General features: G+C 37.0%; 1 protein-coding gene across 3 annotated transcripts in view; it reads right to left on the bottom strand.

The window, feature by feature from the left end:
• Positions 1–15481, bottom strand: part of LOC140333647 (solute carrier family 2, facilitated glucose transporter member 11-like) — a 36295-nt gene that overhangs the window by 7728 nt on the left and 13086 nt on the right. For all 3 annotated transcript variants that reach the window (XM_072415458.1, XM_072415459.1, XM_072415457.1), the window contains exons 2-9: positions 13587–13685; positions 12420–12580; positions 9725–9849; positions 7805–7934; positions 4244–4392; positions 3791–3978; positions 2836–2946; positions 1957–2058 (exon numbers count right to left, since the gene is read on the bottom strand). In XM_072415458.1, the coding sequence (XP_072271559.1) occupies positions 1957–2058; positions 2836–2946; positions 3791–3978; positions 4244–4392; positions 7805–7934; positions 9725–9849; positions 12420–12580; positions 13587–13685 (1065 nt within the window). The remainder of the gene's footprint in view (positions 1–1956; positions 2059–2835; positions 2947–3790; positions 3979–4243; positions 4393–7804; positions 7935–9724; positions 9850–12419; positions 12581–13586; positions 13686–15481) is intronic.

Genomic DNA, 15481 nt, shown 5'->3' with positions numbered 1-15481 from the left:
AAGTAAGTAAACAGGTAGACAGTGGAGTAGCAGTTGATATAGCAACTGCTAAAGCATTTGACACTGTACCCCACAGACGGTGAATATGCAAGTTAGGGTCGATAGGTTTAGAAAAGTCAATCTGTAAATGGATAGAGAAATGGCATAAAGATCGCATCCAGAGAGTTGTAATTAATGGTTCATACTCTGAATGGTCTAAGGTTATTAGTGGTGTACCCCAGGGTCCAGTGTTGGGACCTTTAATGTTTAACATCTTTTTTAAAAGATTTAGAGTTTGGGATTAAAAGTACAATTTCTGTGTTTGCAGATGACACCAAACTATGTAATAGAATTAGGTCTATAATATTATTGGATGTCTATAATCTACAAGCAGACCTGGATGTACTGTTTGATTGGGCAGCCAAATAGTAAAAGACATTAATATAGATAAATGTAAAGTTATGCACTTGGGAGCTAATAACATGCATGCTTCATTCTGTCTGGGGAGGGAATACGTTTGGGGGAGTCAGAAATGGAAAAGGATCTGGGGGTTCTGGTAGATCATAGACTTAATAACAGCATGCAATGCCAAGCTGCAATATCTAAAGCTAGCAAAGTACTTTCTTGTATTTAAATGGAATATACTGCAGAGATGGAGACATAATCCTGCCCCTGTACAAAGCATTGGTCAGACCACATCTGCAGTCCAGTTTTGGGCATCAGTTCACAAAAAGGAAATTGTTGAATTGGAGAGAGTGCAGAGAAGGGCAACTAAACTAATAAAAGGAATGGAGGAGCTCAGCTATGAGGAGAGATTAGCTGAACTGAATCTATTTTCCCTTGAGAAAAGACGTTTAAGGGGGATATGATCACCCTGTATAAATATATAAATGGTCCATATAGAGAACTCTCCTCCCAATTATTCACTTTGAGATCATTACAAAGAACAAGAGGGCACTCTATGCGTCTGGAGGAAAAGAAGTTTAAGCTCTGGATAAGGAAAGGATTCTTCATTGTAAGGTCTGTGAAAATGTGGAATCAGCTCCCTCAGGAAGTAGTTTCAGCAACTACTATAGATTGCTTTAAGAAAAAGCTGGATGTTTTTCCAGAAGCACAGAGTATAAATGGGTATTAAGGCTTTAAAGTAAAGATAACAGACACTGTTGATCCGGGGAACATCCGGTTTCCTCATGGAATCAGGAAGTAATTTTTTTTCCTTGTTGAAGCAAATTGTACCAGGGTTTTTCATCTGGGATATTTTTATTTCCATAGTGGTTGAACTTGATGGACTTGTCTTTTTGTCTTGTTAACCTAACCTACTATGTAAATATGATGCATACTCATTGGCAGCAGGTCCGATATAGCCTACCCTATTTCCTAAACTGGAGAATGTGCTGCATGTAATGGTAATTCATCTTCTACCCCTTGCCTGCCCATCCCATTCATTATTTGGAGTTCAATTGTTTCAATCATTAACATCACATGTTTATATTTATCATGGGTTTCTGTTTTGAGGAAGCCCTTGCTAGCTTCTTCTACAGGCTATGGTCTGCCTTCACTACATAAGACCACATAGACCTAGTGATGTCATTGTGTTTAAAGGAAAGTAATATTTTATTAGCATTCTGATTACTAGGAAAGGACTAACCAGGTAAGACCAAACTGACATTTACTTTTAAGTCTGTAAATAAGAAATATGCTAGTTCTAAATGTTACTATTCAAATACAATACACATAGCTCCAATTGTCACCTAACTGGGGAAACGGTCCATCTTTTAATACCAAATCCTGCTGTTTCCCACCTCTTTTTGGTCTCAGACCTCTGCACTAACCTTTGATCCCTCCTCTAATTTATTTCATTGGTTACTTTGTAAAGTAAAGTCAGAGGAGAAGTAGTAGGGGAAAAGAATTGCGTGTATTGAAATAGACAATACCGGCACTACAGATTACTCTTAATTTCTAATAGAACAGCCATACCTGGAATGTCAGTGTCACCGTCAGTATAATACACCAAAATGCCATCATACTGTATCCGCCAATGATAAGTAACCTTCTTCCAGCTCTGTCTATGAGGAGTCCCTAGGAGTTAAGAACACAAATACACATTATGCGTGCAGAACTCAAATTATTACATCTCCTGCTACTGCAACCTCCACTGGAAAATACATGTCATAAATACACTGTATGTGCCTCTAAGTGACATCGTATTTGTATAATGTTGACCTGTATTATTACACAGTATATATACAGCGCCAGCATATTACGCAGCGCTGTACATGTCGTGTCAGCCGATTAACCTATGTGCATGTTTTTGGAATGTACGAGGAAACCCACACAAACACAGGGACACAACCTTCAAACTCCATGCAGATAGGTCCCAGGTTCGATTCTCAGCCAGGACACTAATGCTGTAAAGGCCAGAGTGCTAACCACTGAGCAACCATGATATGTATCACCATGTGCCAGGGTTGCCAATGTTCCATGAGTCATTTTTGTTGAAGAAACAATCTTTATGTAAAACGCAGAGCTATTTGATGAAACCATATAAAACTACTTTAAATGCTAGGAAATGAGTAACTAATATTGTAGGCTTACGTTTATCTTCTTTGAAAAAAATGTGCCCTTTCTCAAACAGACTACTAACCAATATTCTTTAAGTACTGTGCCCCCTGAATTGTTATTTTTACTGTTCTATGCATCATCTATATTGGAGGATCAGAAAAGAACACATAAATGTTTAAAGTAAGCAGTACAGTATCCAGGAACTTTGGTGAGGGGAGTCCTTGTTCCCTTTTTAATAGGTTAAAAGACTATGCTATTCGGTATAAAAGTTCCTGATAAAATAACACAACTTACACATGTTAATGCAGTCATACATTCACACACGCCAGTTCCCAGTGTGACATATGGAATTTTTTCTTCAGGTATCCCAGATTTTTTAAAAACATATTCTGCATAAAAATATATCTGTAAAACAAAACAGTGAAATAAAAGTTGGGAAGTTGCCTGCATGTTTATTAAATGGAAAACATTTTTCTCCATGAGGTGTATGGTCCTTATTACTAAATTCACTAGAGAAAGTTTGCAAAAATAAGAATTAACCCTTGGGTTGATATGTTTTCTTGGGTGGATAAATACACCCCTATGAGTGAGATTGTCATAATCTTATGAATGTACCATAGAAAATGATGGTACCATAGAAAATGATAGTTAACAGCAAACACACCTAATGACATGGCCAAACATAACATTTCAATATAAAAACTGCAACATATTTCGGGGTTTTAAATTGCCCCCTTGTTCAGGTAAACATGTAGTTCTGCAGTAGTGCTATATGTCACATATAGCATGCTAGAATGTCTAACCAGCCAGCACTGTCCCTTTAGAATGTTTCTCTTGAAGCATTTGAGTAAATAAAAAGAAAAGAGAAACGTAACTGGCTGGTTAATCTTCTATCATACTCACATCTTCTTTACTTGTTGAGTCATGAATGATCAATCTCTTTGTGAGCAGTATAGATTGAAGAATTAGAACCTCACAATAGGGGGTGACAAGGAACATTGCCATTGACTGCAATTGTGATACATACTTTTTTTCCTAAATGGTTAGTGCTTGTGTCAATAGCATAAGTTTATTAGCCTGAGATGCTCCTGATCATTCAGAATTCACAAATGGTTGCATCTTCCAAACCTTCACATGACCTTCTTAAAGCAGGGTTTGCATTCTCATTGATGTGTCAACAAAGACACCTAATATGATTCCTATATGTTGGTGGTTAGATATTGACATAAATCCCTCTGTACAAACTTACTGCATTGATCCCACTTAGCTGCTGTCCCATGTTGGCGATGATAACAGATATAAGCTGCCATTTTATTGATCGATCGAAGAACAACTCAAGTATCTTTTTTGGCTTCTCGCCATTTAGGGCTTGTGATTCTTTTTGTATGTCATCCATCTCCATCTGATAATGGTTTGTACCATAAAATGTTTTCAGTGCTAGGAAATACAAAGATATGTGATAGATAGATAGATAGATAGATAGATAGATAGATAGATAGATAGATAGATAGGTAGATAGATAGATAGAGATAGATAGATAGATAGGTAGATAGATAGATAGATAGATAGATAGATAGATAGATAGATAGATAGATAGATAGATAGATAGACAGATAATCTGAATGTGTTCCAGATAGATAGATAGATAATCTGAATGTGTTCCAGATAGATAGATAGATAATCTGAATGTGTTCCAGTTTACCTTTTTGACATCTATAATAATCTTTTCTGTCTATGAAAAGGTATCTGGGGCTCTCTGGGAAGAATGGTAGGAAAATTAGCTGGAGAAGAGCAGGTATGGCACATGTAGCCAACAATAACGACCAGGTGTTCTCACCGCCCATTACTTCCCTAATAAATACAAATAAAAGATAAAAATTTAATCTCACAAATACAGGATTCTGTGCCGATTTGTTTATTAAGAAGTGCAAAGTGTTATATCTGTCCATATGCATATTATACAACCAAACACCAGGTACAAATACTCAGTGATAACCACAACAATGGGAGCTGACTGGCAGATATGACTTTCTGCAGTTTTCAGTCACTTTACTTTCTTCTACTTAAAGCAATTGAATTATGTTAATAATACACAGTACTTTGCATGAATGTGCTTAAGTTTAAACACCTACATGTATTAATTAAATGATCACAGTTCTCCCCATGAAGGCATTCATCTGCTTTTCTCTTGAAAAGGGCATTACCAACATTTTTAGGAATTAATAAGGATCCCTAACAACGCCCTGGACCAAGAACTGGCTCAGAGCTGGCTACATCAACTTCATCAACCTTAAAAAACAGCAACTTTTCTTTTGAATATTATTGCTGCATAATGTGAACAAAGAAGTAATTTAAATAATAGGTTAAAGTGGAACTAAAGTCCCACTTTTAAAATGGGGGATTCAGGCTGGTGGTTATCACCACCTAGCTGTACAATTTTGCTGAGCTGCACATGCCCATGACCAGCATTGTTTGCCAGGGAACCCCAACAACCCAGCTTGCATTGTCTGTGCCTAGCAATAATGTTACTTAATCCCAGCATGGCCAAATATCATCTTTAGGAAGCAAAGGAAGATGGCTGTGCCCTTTAATGAAATGGGTATAGGTGAGTAATTGCGGGTTTAGTTCTGCTTTAAATTGGCTCAACTGTTTCCAAATTATAGTGTAACTTGCTATACGCGCAAGAAATTGTGTTTTGCAAAAGTAAATTATCATAATTCTTTATGCAGCAATAGAAACAAGGAACATGTGAGTTACTCCGTAAAAATACGCTTGCATTGATTTGCATGAAACTGTCCTTTGAGGCCAATTCAACTTCTTCTGTGTAAAAATTATCCCTTTAAATTCCCATGTGTGAAATTTCTATTCATTATAATGTGCCTGCATACAACGTGTATGGGTGTTATATCTCTGGGCTACAAGGAAAAAACAGCTTGTATGTTTAGACTCTCTAAAACACCCAGAAAGGCTTTTAAAATGCTTATAAATGCCCATAAACACCCTGTTAAAAGTAATAGTAAATGTATTGGCATTTATAGGTGTTTGCGAGCATTGTGGGGACATTTACCGAAATACTAGGGTTATTCATTATGTCTAGATAAGTAAAAGTATTGCTCTGCCTTTTTTTATTTTTTTAAGTTGAAGGGTTGACCCAACAAAATTCTGTAGAGGGGCTGCACAAACAAGTTGTACTAATTACAATATTTCCCTCAAAAACTAAAAAAGCATCAGTAGTTATATACAGAAGAAGGAGGCCTGTTAAGATGAGTGCTGCTGCTTGGATTGGATTTACATTATATGAATAGAAGGAGATGTTTGGAATGGAGTGTAACACTTTTCTCCAAACCATAATCTTGTCTCATATTATACTGAGCTAGTTTAATTGCTGCAACCAAAAACTCAGTTGATAATATATAACATTCAGTAATCTGCTAAATTATACACATTCTTTGTAATATTAGGGCAAGGCAAAATAAGGTCTTTGGCAAGAGACTGTACTGCACCCGCCCCTTCCTATCTCTTAGGTTGACAACAGGCACAGAAGAAACAACTCTATTGGCATTGTCTATACTGGTGTAGCCCCAGAAGACATCTACCACCTACAAATCCATCCTCTCATATGAAGTTACTTGGCTAACATATTGCACTATTTCTTTGATTTATTCCAAAAGTATAAAGATTACGGCTGAGCTCATGGAATTCCACTGGACCATGGACCCCTGCCTGGTGATGCTTTGTGGATTTGGCTTTGTGTGCATGAGAATTATTCTAAACACATTTCATGGCCAAGTAAAAGTTTAGCAAAGCTGAATTAACAACACTTTCTTTTGCATTGTCTTGGGTCTCCTAACCTTTCATCTGGCTAAATAATTTAGCTTTTTAATACTCTTGTACAAACCCAGCACTAAACAAGCATATCTGATCTTACATATGTGAACCAGAGTGAATCCTGTTGCAATTGTTGTAGCATCTCTGTGTTCCAATGTGTTTACTGTATCCAGATAATATTATAAATATTATTATACAGGATATATATAACGCCAACATATTACGCAGAGCTGTACAATAAATAGGGGTAGCAAATGACAGACTAATACAGACAGTGACACAGAAGGAGAGGACCCTGCCCCGAAGAGCTATCAATTTTCTTTATTGCTTAGCCTGTTTTTTTATTAATGCTGTGGTAGTTGAGACTATTAGTAGTTTCATAATCTATTTATTATTAGGTCTTTATAGCTGCTATTGGTGGTTGTACAACTATGTATTCACATCTTAACATTTCAATACCATACTTTAAATATTACAGCTTGACTGCAGCTTCCATCATAACCCACTTTCCATAGGCATAAATGGTAACACATATAAAGGCAGAGGTGTGAATGAACTGTAGTGTAAATACCGTATTGGTTTTCTGCCAGGCCATGTTTGCTTAATTTGGACCTATCAATAAAATTCACACTTTACATGAATAATTAGGGCACAAGCGCAATTACCCAACTATATAACTATTATGAGTGAAAACAAGCTCTTTCTTGTTCCACATGTGGCCTAAAGTCTAAAAAGCCAGGATTACATTGTCTCTGGCTTCCTATAAATCAGTGGGAGTTATACACATAGGTGAGCGCAAGGTTACCATTTTATGCACTCAGTCAAACCTTGATTGGTAGATGTGAAGTATGACTAACAGTAGCAGTAACAATATTAGTAAAGTATAAATAGGAAGTAAAGTCTGTGTATATAAAAAAACAAATGTGTTCAATCCATCTACCTATTACATTTTATAGACTATTCATAGAAACAAGGTAAATAAAACAACCCACGGTGATTACATTATCGACAGTACATGTAATCTCTTATGTGTTCCCCCACAGTTCCTTTTTAATGTATATTTCTTCTCTGATTTATGTGGTGGCAAGAGGTAACCTAATAAATGTAAACGTTACACAATAGAACACATGTGCACTATTACTGTACTGGTTGCCGATTTGATGTGTTCTGCAGTAACTTTGTTATTCTTCATTTTTAAAATTTGATTTGTGTGGGTGTCTTTTTTTCTATAAATGTTCCTTAATTTGCATACAAAATATGCCAATATAGAGGTATACCTGGGTTAATTCTCCAGTAAAATGAGGCCCTCTTGACTGTATAGGAAAATTCACAAGTACAAGCGTCTTGCAGTAACATTAAGCAGAAGTTCAAAAAATGTTAACTTTTCAAAAGCAGTTACTTAAATGTAATACTTTAAATGTGAAACTTTACATACCGTAAACCAAGAATTTGTCCTGTGAGGATTCCAACAGTCAAGAAAATATTAATGCCCACTGTAGTGAGGCCTCTGATTTTTTTAGGAGCTATTTCTCCGAGATACAATGGCTGCACACAAATACCAACACCTGAAGTAGGTGAAAAAAAAATTAAATACTATTATTACTAATCATACTGGACAATTGACAAAGTTTCAATAAAAAAGATTTCAGAACACTCAGAATTTTAAACACTTATTTGTCAGTTTCACTAATACAATTAAAACCTCTCCCATCAATATCAACATTCTTAAGGCATTTAAGCACACTTTGAAATGTTTGCTGTCGGCACAGAAAGAGGTGACCTCCAGACAAGCCTGCCCTCATATAATAAATGATATATATGTCTTGTAGTCAGACTCTAATAAAATGTAAAATGCACACAAATATCCTGATGAGTCATGGAACTTCCATATTATTTTTTAAGTGTAGTAAACCAGATTAGAGTGCTTCTCTTTACTGAATATTACAACACTAATAAAATCCCTGATTACATGACAGGCAAAGAAAATTAATGCAGTGTTATCTTATTTACACAGAAAAGTCTGTCCATAGCTTCTGGGACCGAGCAGCAATTACCTGCGGGAATTATTTGAAAATGGACATCAGCCTGTGAAATGTTAAAGCTATCACACCGGTGACAGGTTTAATAAACTGCCTGTTTATTAATGGTAAACAAGGGACACTAAGCAGTACGTTTAAGAAGGGGAAAAGACCCTTGTTGTGAATCCAGCATATCATTTATTCATTTCTGTAAATCAGCAGCTGATATTTAGGAATATTAGAAAAGCCTAGCTCCAGTGTATCTGGATATTGAAATTCCCTATTAATAATATTTATATTTTATGTCAAATCCAACCAAGACACTTGCTTTAAGTAGATACCTGTGAGATGAATTACCTCCTAGTTCCTTTAAAAGTGTGTACCTTTTTTTTTTACATACTACTTCTGCATTTTGACTTTGTTTTTGCTGAATAAATGTAGTGCATTTTGGAATAGAGGTCTCTCTTTTGGAACAATGCTAGATTGTTCTAAACTCTATTCCACTTAGGGAATAATGGTTGGGTACAACCAGGGGAGGAATCAATAACTACTTTGGTGCATTTACCTGTTGGACCTATGGTGATGTTTAGAGTTAGGTGGACACTAAGGACAGGTCAGATACGTACAGAACTTGGCCTGGGGATATGCCCCCATAATGATTGTCCAAAAGAAGCAAAGGGAAACCGAGTATGGTGGCTCTTATACCCTAGTGGACCACTGGGGAGATGAGCCTGGTCGTGGTAGGAGACTTGGCTTCAGTGGGGGAACCCTGAGGAGAAGGGACCATTAAGGAAGGTACTTTCAGCACAGGAGCCCGTATGTACCTAATGTGGAGACTGTCACTTTAAAAGGGAGTTCTGCAAGGATGCTGGAGGATAGCTATTAGCAATGACTAGGATTTACTGCTATTGGATTTGAACTAACAGTATCTGACCCTCTGCTGCCCCAAACCCTCTCTCCTACACGTGGAGTTAAAATAAATTCCCCTAACCTAAAGATGTATGAGCCTCTCTGATTTCTATATTCCATATTTCCAGGCATGACCATGGAAAAGTTCAGCCAGTCCTGCGAGGGTGACTTCTACAATAGTATAAAATAATACTGTGTGATATGTCATGTGTTGTTCATCTTAGGTTGTATTTATCTAATTTTAAAGCCTGCTAAGGACCAGATTTTTTTTTATATGTCCTGACTACGCAGAACCTTAGAATTGAGCAAGGTGTGCTTTTTTCTCATGACTATACATCAAAATTTTCAGTCTTAAGCAAAACAAAATTAATTTTCTGTGAATGGAATATTTTCACTGCACATTCAGCATCTATTCATACCTAACCTACCTGCATTAAACCCTATTAGAAATCTTCCAATTATCAGAAGCTCAAATAATTTTGCTGGTTGTGCAATTCCCATGAAGAGCGCAGCTAGAATTGCCACAACATTATTTACCAGTAAAGATTGCTTTCTGTAATACACAAAAACACACGGTTAAGGATAACCAAGGAGTTTGGAAAACACACAGGAGTATAAAATCAAAAATCCTATTTCTGCCTCAACCACCCTGTTGTATGGGAAATTTGTGTTGATTTTCATTCATGTGCCTCCTTCCTCCTCCCCATCCCCCTCCTTTGAACCCCAATTCCTCTGGAATGGGGAGATGTACAAAACCAAAAATGTAGGTGCAAGTGGGGGACACCTGTGACTAACACCAAGAGGAGGCAAAATGGCTTTTTTGATAGTAAAGGTTGCTGACCCCTGCCTTGGATTATGCTGCCCCTATACGTTTCTTAATAAAGAAATAATATGATTCTTAATAAAGAAATAATAATTCCTAATAAAGAAATAAATATGACTATTTTATGTTGTTAGTAAAAAGTGAAATTCAGTAGTATGGACCTTCTCTCCTACATTTGTAGTGGTCAAAAATGCAAATTCAAATCCAAGTCTAAATATTTTGCCAATTTTAGACCTCATACAAATTTACAATACATTTAAGAATTATACTAAACCTCCATTAACTGAATTCTGATTTTATATAGTATTACATATTGTTTTTTTTTGTGGACTCTGTGGACTCATACGAGGGGGTGCTGAGAAGTTCCTGGCTTTGCCCCCTTTCAGATAAAATAGAAAAATGAGTGTGGGGGCATATGATAGCCTAATATCTTATGTAACTGTGCAAATATCAGGTCTTTGCGATTCTTAAAACTGTTTTTTCTTTTAGTGAGAATCTGTGATGGCAGAGGCACAAGCAAGTTTCACGTCGTTGGAGTTACGGGTCGTCATGAAGTTTTTATTTCTCCAGGGAAAGTCAGCAAAGAACATTCACACTGAGATGTCACAAACACTGGAGGAGAAGTGTTCTTCCTACAGCACTGTCAAAACCTAAATATCTCGTTTCAAGACTGGGCATTTCACCATTGAAGATGAGTCCCGCAGTGGGCGCCCCCCAACCTCAACTGACCCAGCAACCAGCAATGCTGTCCATGAGCTGATAATTGAGGACTGGCAAATATCCACAAAAAAAAATAGCCCAGATACTTGGCATCTCACGGGAGCGTGTTGGGTTTGTTATCACCACTATCCTAGACATGCGCAAGCTTTCAGCGAAATGGGTGCCGAAATGTTTGAACAGTGATCAGAAGAAGGAACGAGTTGAAGCATCCAAAGCTGTTTTGGCCCATTTTGAAGCTGCACAGGACTTTTTGGCTAGGTTAGTGACTGAGGATGAAACCTGGCTCCACATCTATGATCCTGAAACCAAGGACAGTCAAAGGAATGGCCCCACAGCGGGTCCCAAAGACGGTATTCTGTTTGTGGACTACCTACCTCAGGGCTCTAGTATCACGGTACAGTATTTTGCCAACCTCCTGGACCAGCTGAAGGAGGCAATCAAGATGAAACGCCGCACAAAGTTGACCAAAGGGATCCTTTATTTTGCAGGACAATGCACCTGCGCACACGTCCAATGATGGGGCTGCCAAATTGAACACCCTGGGTTTTCAATTGGTCCACCATCTCCCCTACTCACCTGACCTGGCCCCTTCAGAGTATTATCTGTTCCACAATTTGAAGAAACACCTGAAGGGGCAACATTTTGAGGACATTTCTGATGTCAAAGATGCTGCTGAGAGCTGGTTTGCGGCCAAACCAAAGGACTTTTATTTGAACGGTCTAGAAAAGCTGCAACTATTCTGTACCCAGTGCATCAGTCTCAGGGGGGAATATGTTGAATAAATGTGTTATTTCATAACTCTGGCTCTCTTCTTTCTGGGCAAAGCCAGGTACTTCTCAGCACTCCCTCATATGGCCCCTGTGTTGTGGGAAACTGTGGGTGGGGAGCTTATTTAAAATCTGGAAGCCGCCTTTATGGATCCACAGATATTTTCCTGTGTCATTGTTCATAGGAATAATTTAACCCCTTTCTGAGCATGGCTAAAGGTACCCTCTACCCCAGTACTCATTCTTCAGTGTGGAGGGGTCAGGAGATATCTTGTTTTTTGCCAAAAGGGAAAGAGGATTTCAGAGGACCTTATATGGACAGGGGAGAGGTACACACACACGTGTTGCCTAATTTCCTATCCAGGAACATCCTAAGCCTAATAAAGTGTTCAGTTTGAATATTAGAGGGGGCCCCCACACTGTTTTTTTTGTCTACAAAAATATATAAATAGACCCCATATACATACACATAACATATTGACTACGCTACCACTGTAGGTACATATGCCTGCTTCACAGTCTAATAGATGTGATGTTAGGGTGACTTTAAAGCTGGTAATCAGATACATTATATTGTCTTTCTAGAACACTGTACAGAACAGTGTTCCTTTCATTCTGGTGTCATATTTTCTACTGCAAGCTATTTTATTTAGTGGGTTCAACAGCTCCCATTTTATCTAAATTTTTCTGTTTTGACTTGGAGTTCTTTTATACCAGGTTCTTTCTTTTTGTCAAACTTCTTCCATTGGCCACATGTATATATTGTATGTAATAAAACTATACACTGACCTGTTACATAAAATATATACTTACCTGCCAATCTTTGCTGCTGCATGTCCACCTACAAATGTCCCAATAAGGCCCCCAAGTGTGAATACGGAAACAATCACAGACCAAATGAGTGTCAAAAGATTTTCATCCAGTTTGGAATGGTATCGATCATACCAAGTCTCATTGATGAACTTGTGTACATGCTGTAAAAAGATTAAACAACTTTATTGAACCGGTATATTCTATAATCTGAAGCCATTGATAGAAAATTGTCATCTTGGCAGCTATGCAATAAATATGCTATTTAGCCTTATAAAAGCCCACCCAGTTACATTGAATGAAGTACACAGCAAGATTAGTGGGTTTTACATGCAATTTTTAGCAAAATTAAATCTCAGGTCAATGTTGAAACCGCAACCCATTTTGTGAATATAAGCGTTTGCTTCTTTAGGAGTTCGATCTGAGATATAGTTGTTCCAAAGTATACTCAGCTTACAAAATGGAGGGCTAGATAGAAGCAACAAGGTCAACAACCTTGATTAAGGTCAACGAGATTTATTTGGAGGGGGGTTTCAGATGAATATATCTAGTAAACATCCAACCATTAGCCCAAACAGAATTGCTTCTTCAAAGGGAGCCTTAGAATATTCCTAGGCTAGGATTATCCACCTCCCACAATTCAACCAAACACCGTGGGATCTGATCCAACAGAGGCTGTCTAGCCCTGATTTCCTCTATTTTTTAAGCCAAGAGTAAAGATATATAACTAGTAAGATGAACATTTTTATATACTTTGGAACAACTATATCTCAGTTCTAACATTGATCTGAGCATTAATTTTTGATAAAAATTGCATGTAAGTCCCACTTTGGGTTTTGTGGTTTAACAATATTTGTGTGTTTTTATGTACATTTTGGTATGGTTATTGAATAAAGTTTGCTGGCATTTTTTATGGATTTATGAATAATCCCTGTTCATCTTGGGTCCATTCTTTAGGATGGGGTGAGTTGATCCAAAATAAATGGACACAGATGGAGCTTCTATTCCTACGCACATCGATAATTTAGAACACAAATGCATTACAGCAATGAAACTTACTGACATCCCAGTACAGCTGGTTTACAGATCTCAAAACTCTGCTACCCATCCACAAGGCAACAATAAAAAAAATTTCCATAATGTAAAAACCAATGTATTTGTTTCACTTACTGTTGTTGGTGCGTTAATAATTGATAGATTATATCCATACTGAAAAGATCCTCCTATTCCCACTGCACAAATAGCACCAAAAAGTTTTCTATTTGGAAGCTATGGAGACATGAAATAAACATAAATTACAAATCCAAAACTGGTATTACTGTCAGAATGGTTAGTAGAGAGGTGAGGCGTGTGTGTAGAAGCTGGGACAGCACAGACTTGTTACTTAGACATTCCCAAAAGAGAGAGAGTTATGACATGGAAGCAAGAAGGCGGCTTTCCTAGGAACTGATGCTTCTGAGGATTTGCTAGAATATCCAAAGTGAATGAAAATGTGTTTATGGAAAGGAAAAACGCTAAAGTGGTCGTGTCAAATATTTAGTTCTTTTTAGGTCGATGACAGGGTTTCCTTTAAAAAAGGTCTGCACAAGGACATGGCATAAATGTTAACAATTTGCACAAATGTGCAGCATAGCATTTACAGTAATGACATACCTGACATTATAAATTATACATAGGACATACATGTACACAGATCTTTTCCTAATAAAATTTAGTGATTCCTTACACAACTGAAAGAACAACTACAGACTGAAAAACTGAAGCCCATGGAGAATGTGCTCATTATGCCTGTATGTAGCCAATATGTCATCTGTCAAGAAAAGATGACTGTAGGATTGAAAGCATCAATAATACTCAGATAGCAGAGAAACAAGTATTCTCTTTACAATGTTGTGCGGCCCCTAAACAGATTTCAGACGAATGCTTACAGACACAATGTCATTCTTTAAGTTTCCCTGAAAACTCGGTTTTAACTTATCTCAGTGCTAACCAAGAAAATATAACTAATAGAATAATATTTACAGAACGTTCCTGTACTTTTTAGGATTTGTCTTTTATTTCTTTTGGCACAAGCCAATTAATCTTTCACTTTGTCCTTTGGACAAAAACTCACATTACGAAGGAAAAGGTAAAAATTCCATGCAGATATTGGGTAGAAAAGCATCAAAAAAAAAAAAGCAGTGTTAGAAAAATAATATGATTGAGGATCTTATCCAATATGATATGAATATTATTTATTAATATGTAAGTTGTGAAGTCAACAGCAAAGAAGTTTACACACAAAAATTGCATATAAAATGATATTGTGTAAGCCCTTCAAACCTGCTCAGTGTCTGTTCTCATATGTATTTCTATCAGCTAGATCCAATCTGGCGAAAGCCTGGCAAATAACGACTTTACCTATGATGGACTAACGTACACAGTTAAAAATAACCTAGTACTGTTTGATAATATTTGGGAACCTTGGGTTTATTACACTACTGCTCCTATACAGAAGTCCAGGACCCGAACAACCCCCCCAATGCCCAACCCTTAACCCTTCCCCCAACCTAATTCTCTGCACCTTATATTTTGTTTATGTTTCAAGTATCCTTAATGTTGAATTTTTATTTTATGGTTTAGTTGTATTGCACCTATTTAAAAACTCTTCTGTTAATATGTTTGTTTTCTATGATGTAATATTGTTTATCGACAAGAAAATTAATTAAAAAAAAATGAAATTGTGTACAGAGACAAACATACAGTAAAAAACCACAAATACACTGCCTTGAACAATGCCGAAACATGGTCAGTTACACATCTCACTATCCTCTGAAGAAGCTGAATAGTGAAACGTGTCTGGATTAGAGATTTTTGTCTCAGGATGTTGAATGTAATTATTATACATGAGTGTTTTCTGGATTATGACAAATTGACCTTGTAAAGAACTATTAAAAATTTGCCAAAAAAACCCACTTCCTTAAACATATTCTCAAGTATGAGTTGAAAATACCTTCTATTTCTAGTTTGTACTGTACATTTCACTACCAGTACACTGGATGTTTCTCCAGAAGAGGGGGAGTTAT

Source organism: Pyxicephalus adspersus, chromosome 6 (genome assembly GCF_032062135.1).
Source record: "Pyxicephalus adspersus chromosome 6, UCB_Pads_2.0, whole genome shotgun sequence".
Lineage (NCBI taxonomy): Eukaryota > Metazoa > Chordata > Amphibia > Anura > Pyxicephalidae > Pyxicephalus > Pyxicephalus adspersus.
The sequence above is the reverse complement of the archived record's forward strand: the minus strand, read 5'-3'. Positions and strand labels throughout refer to the sequence as shown.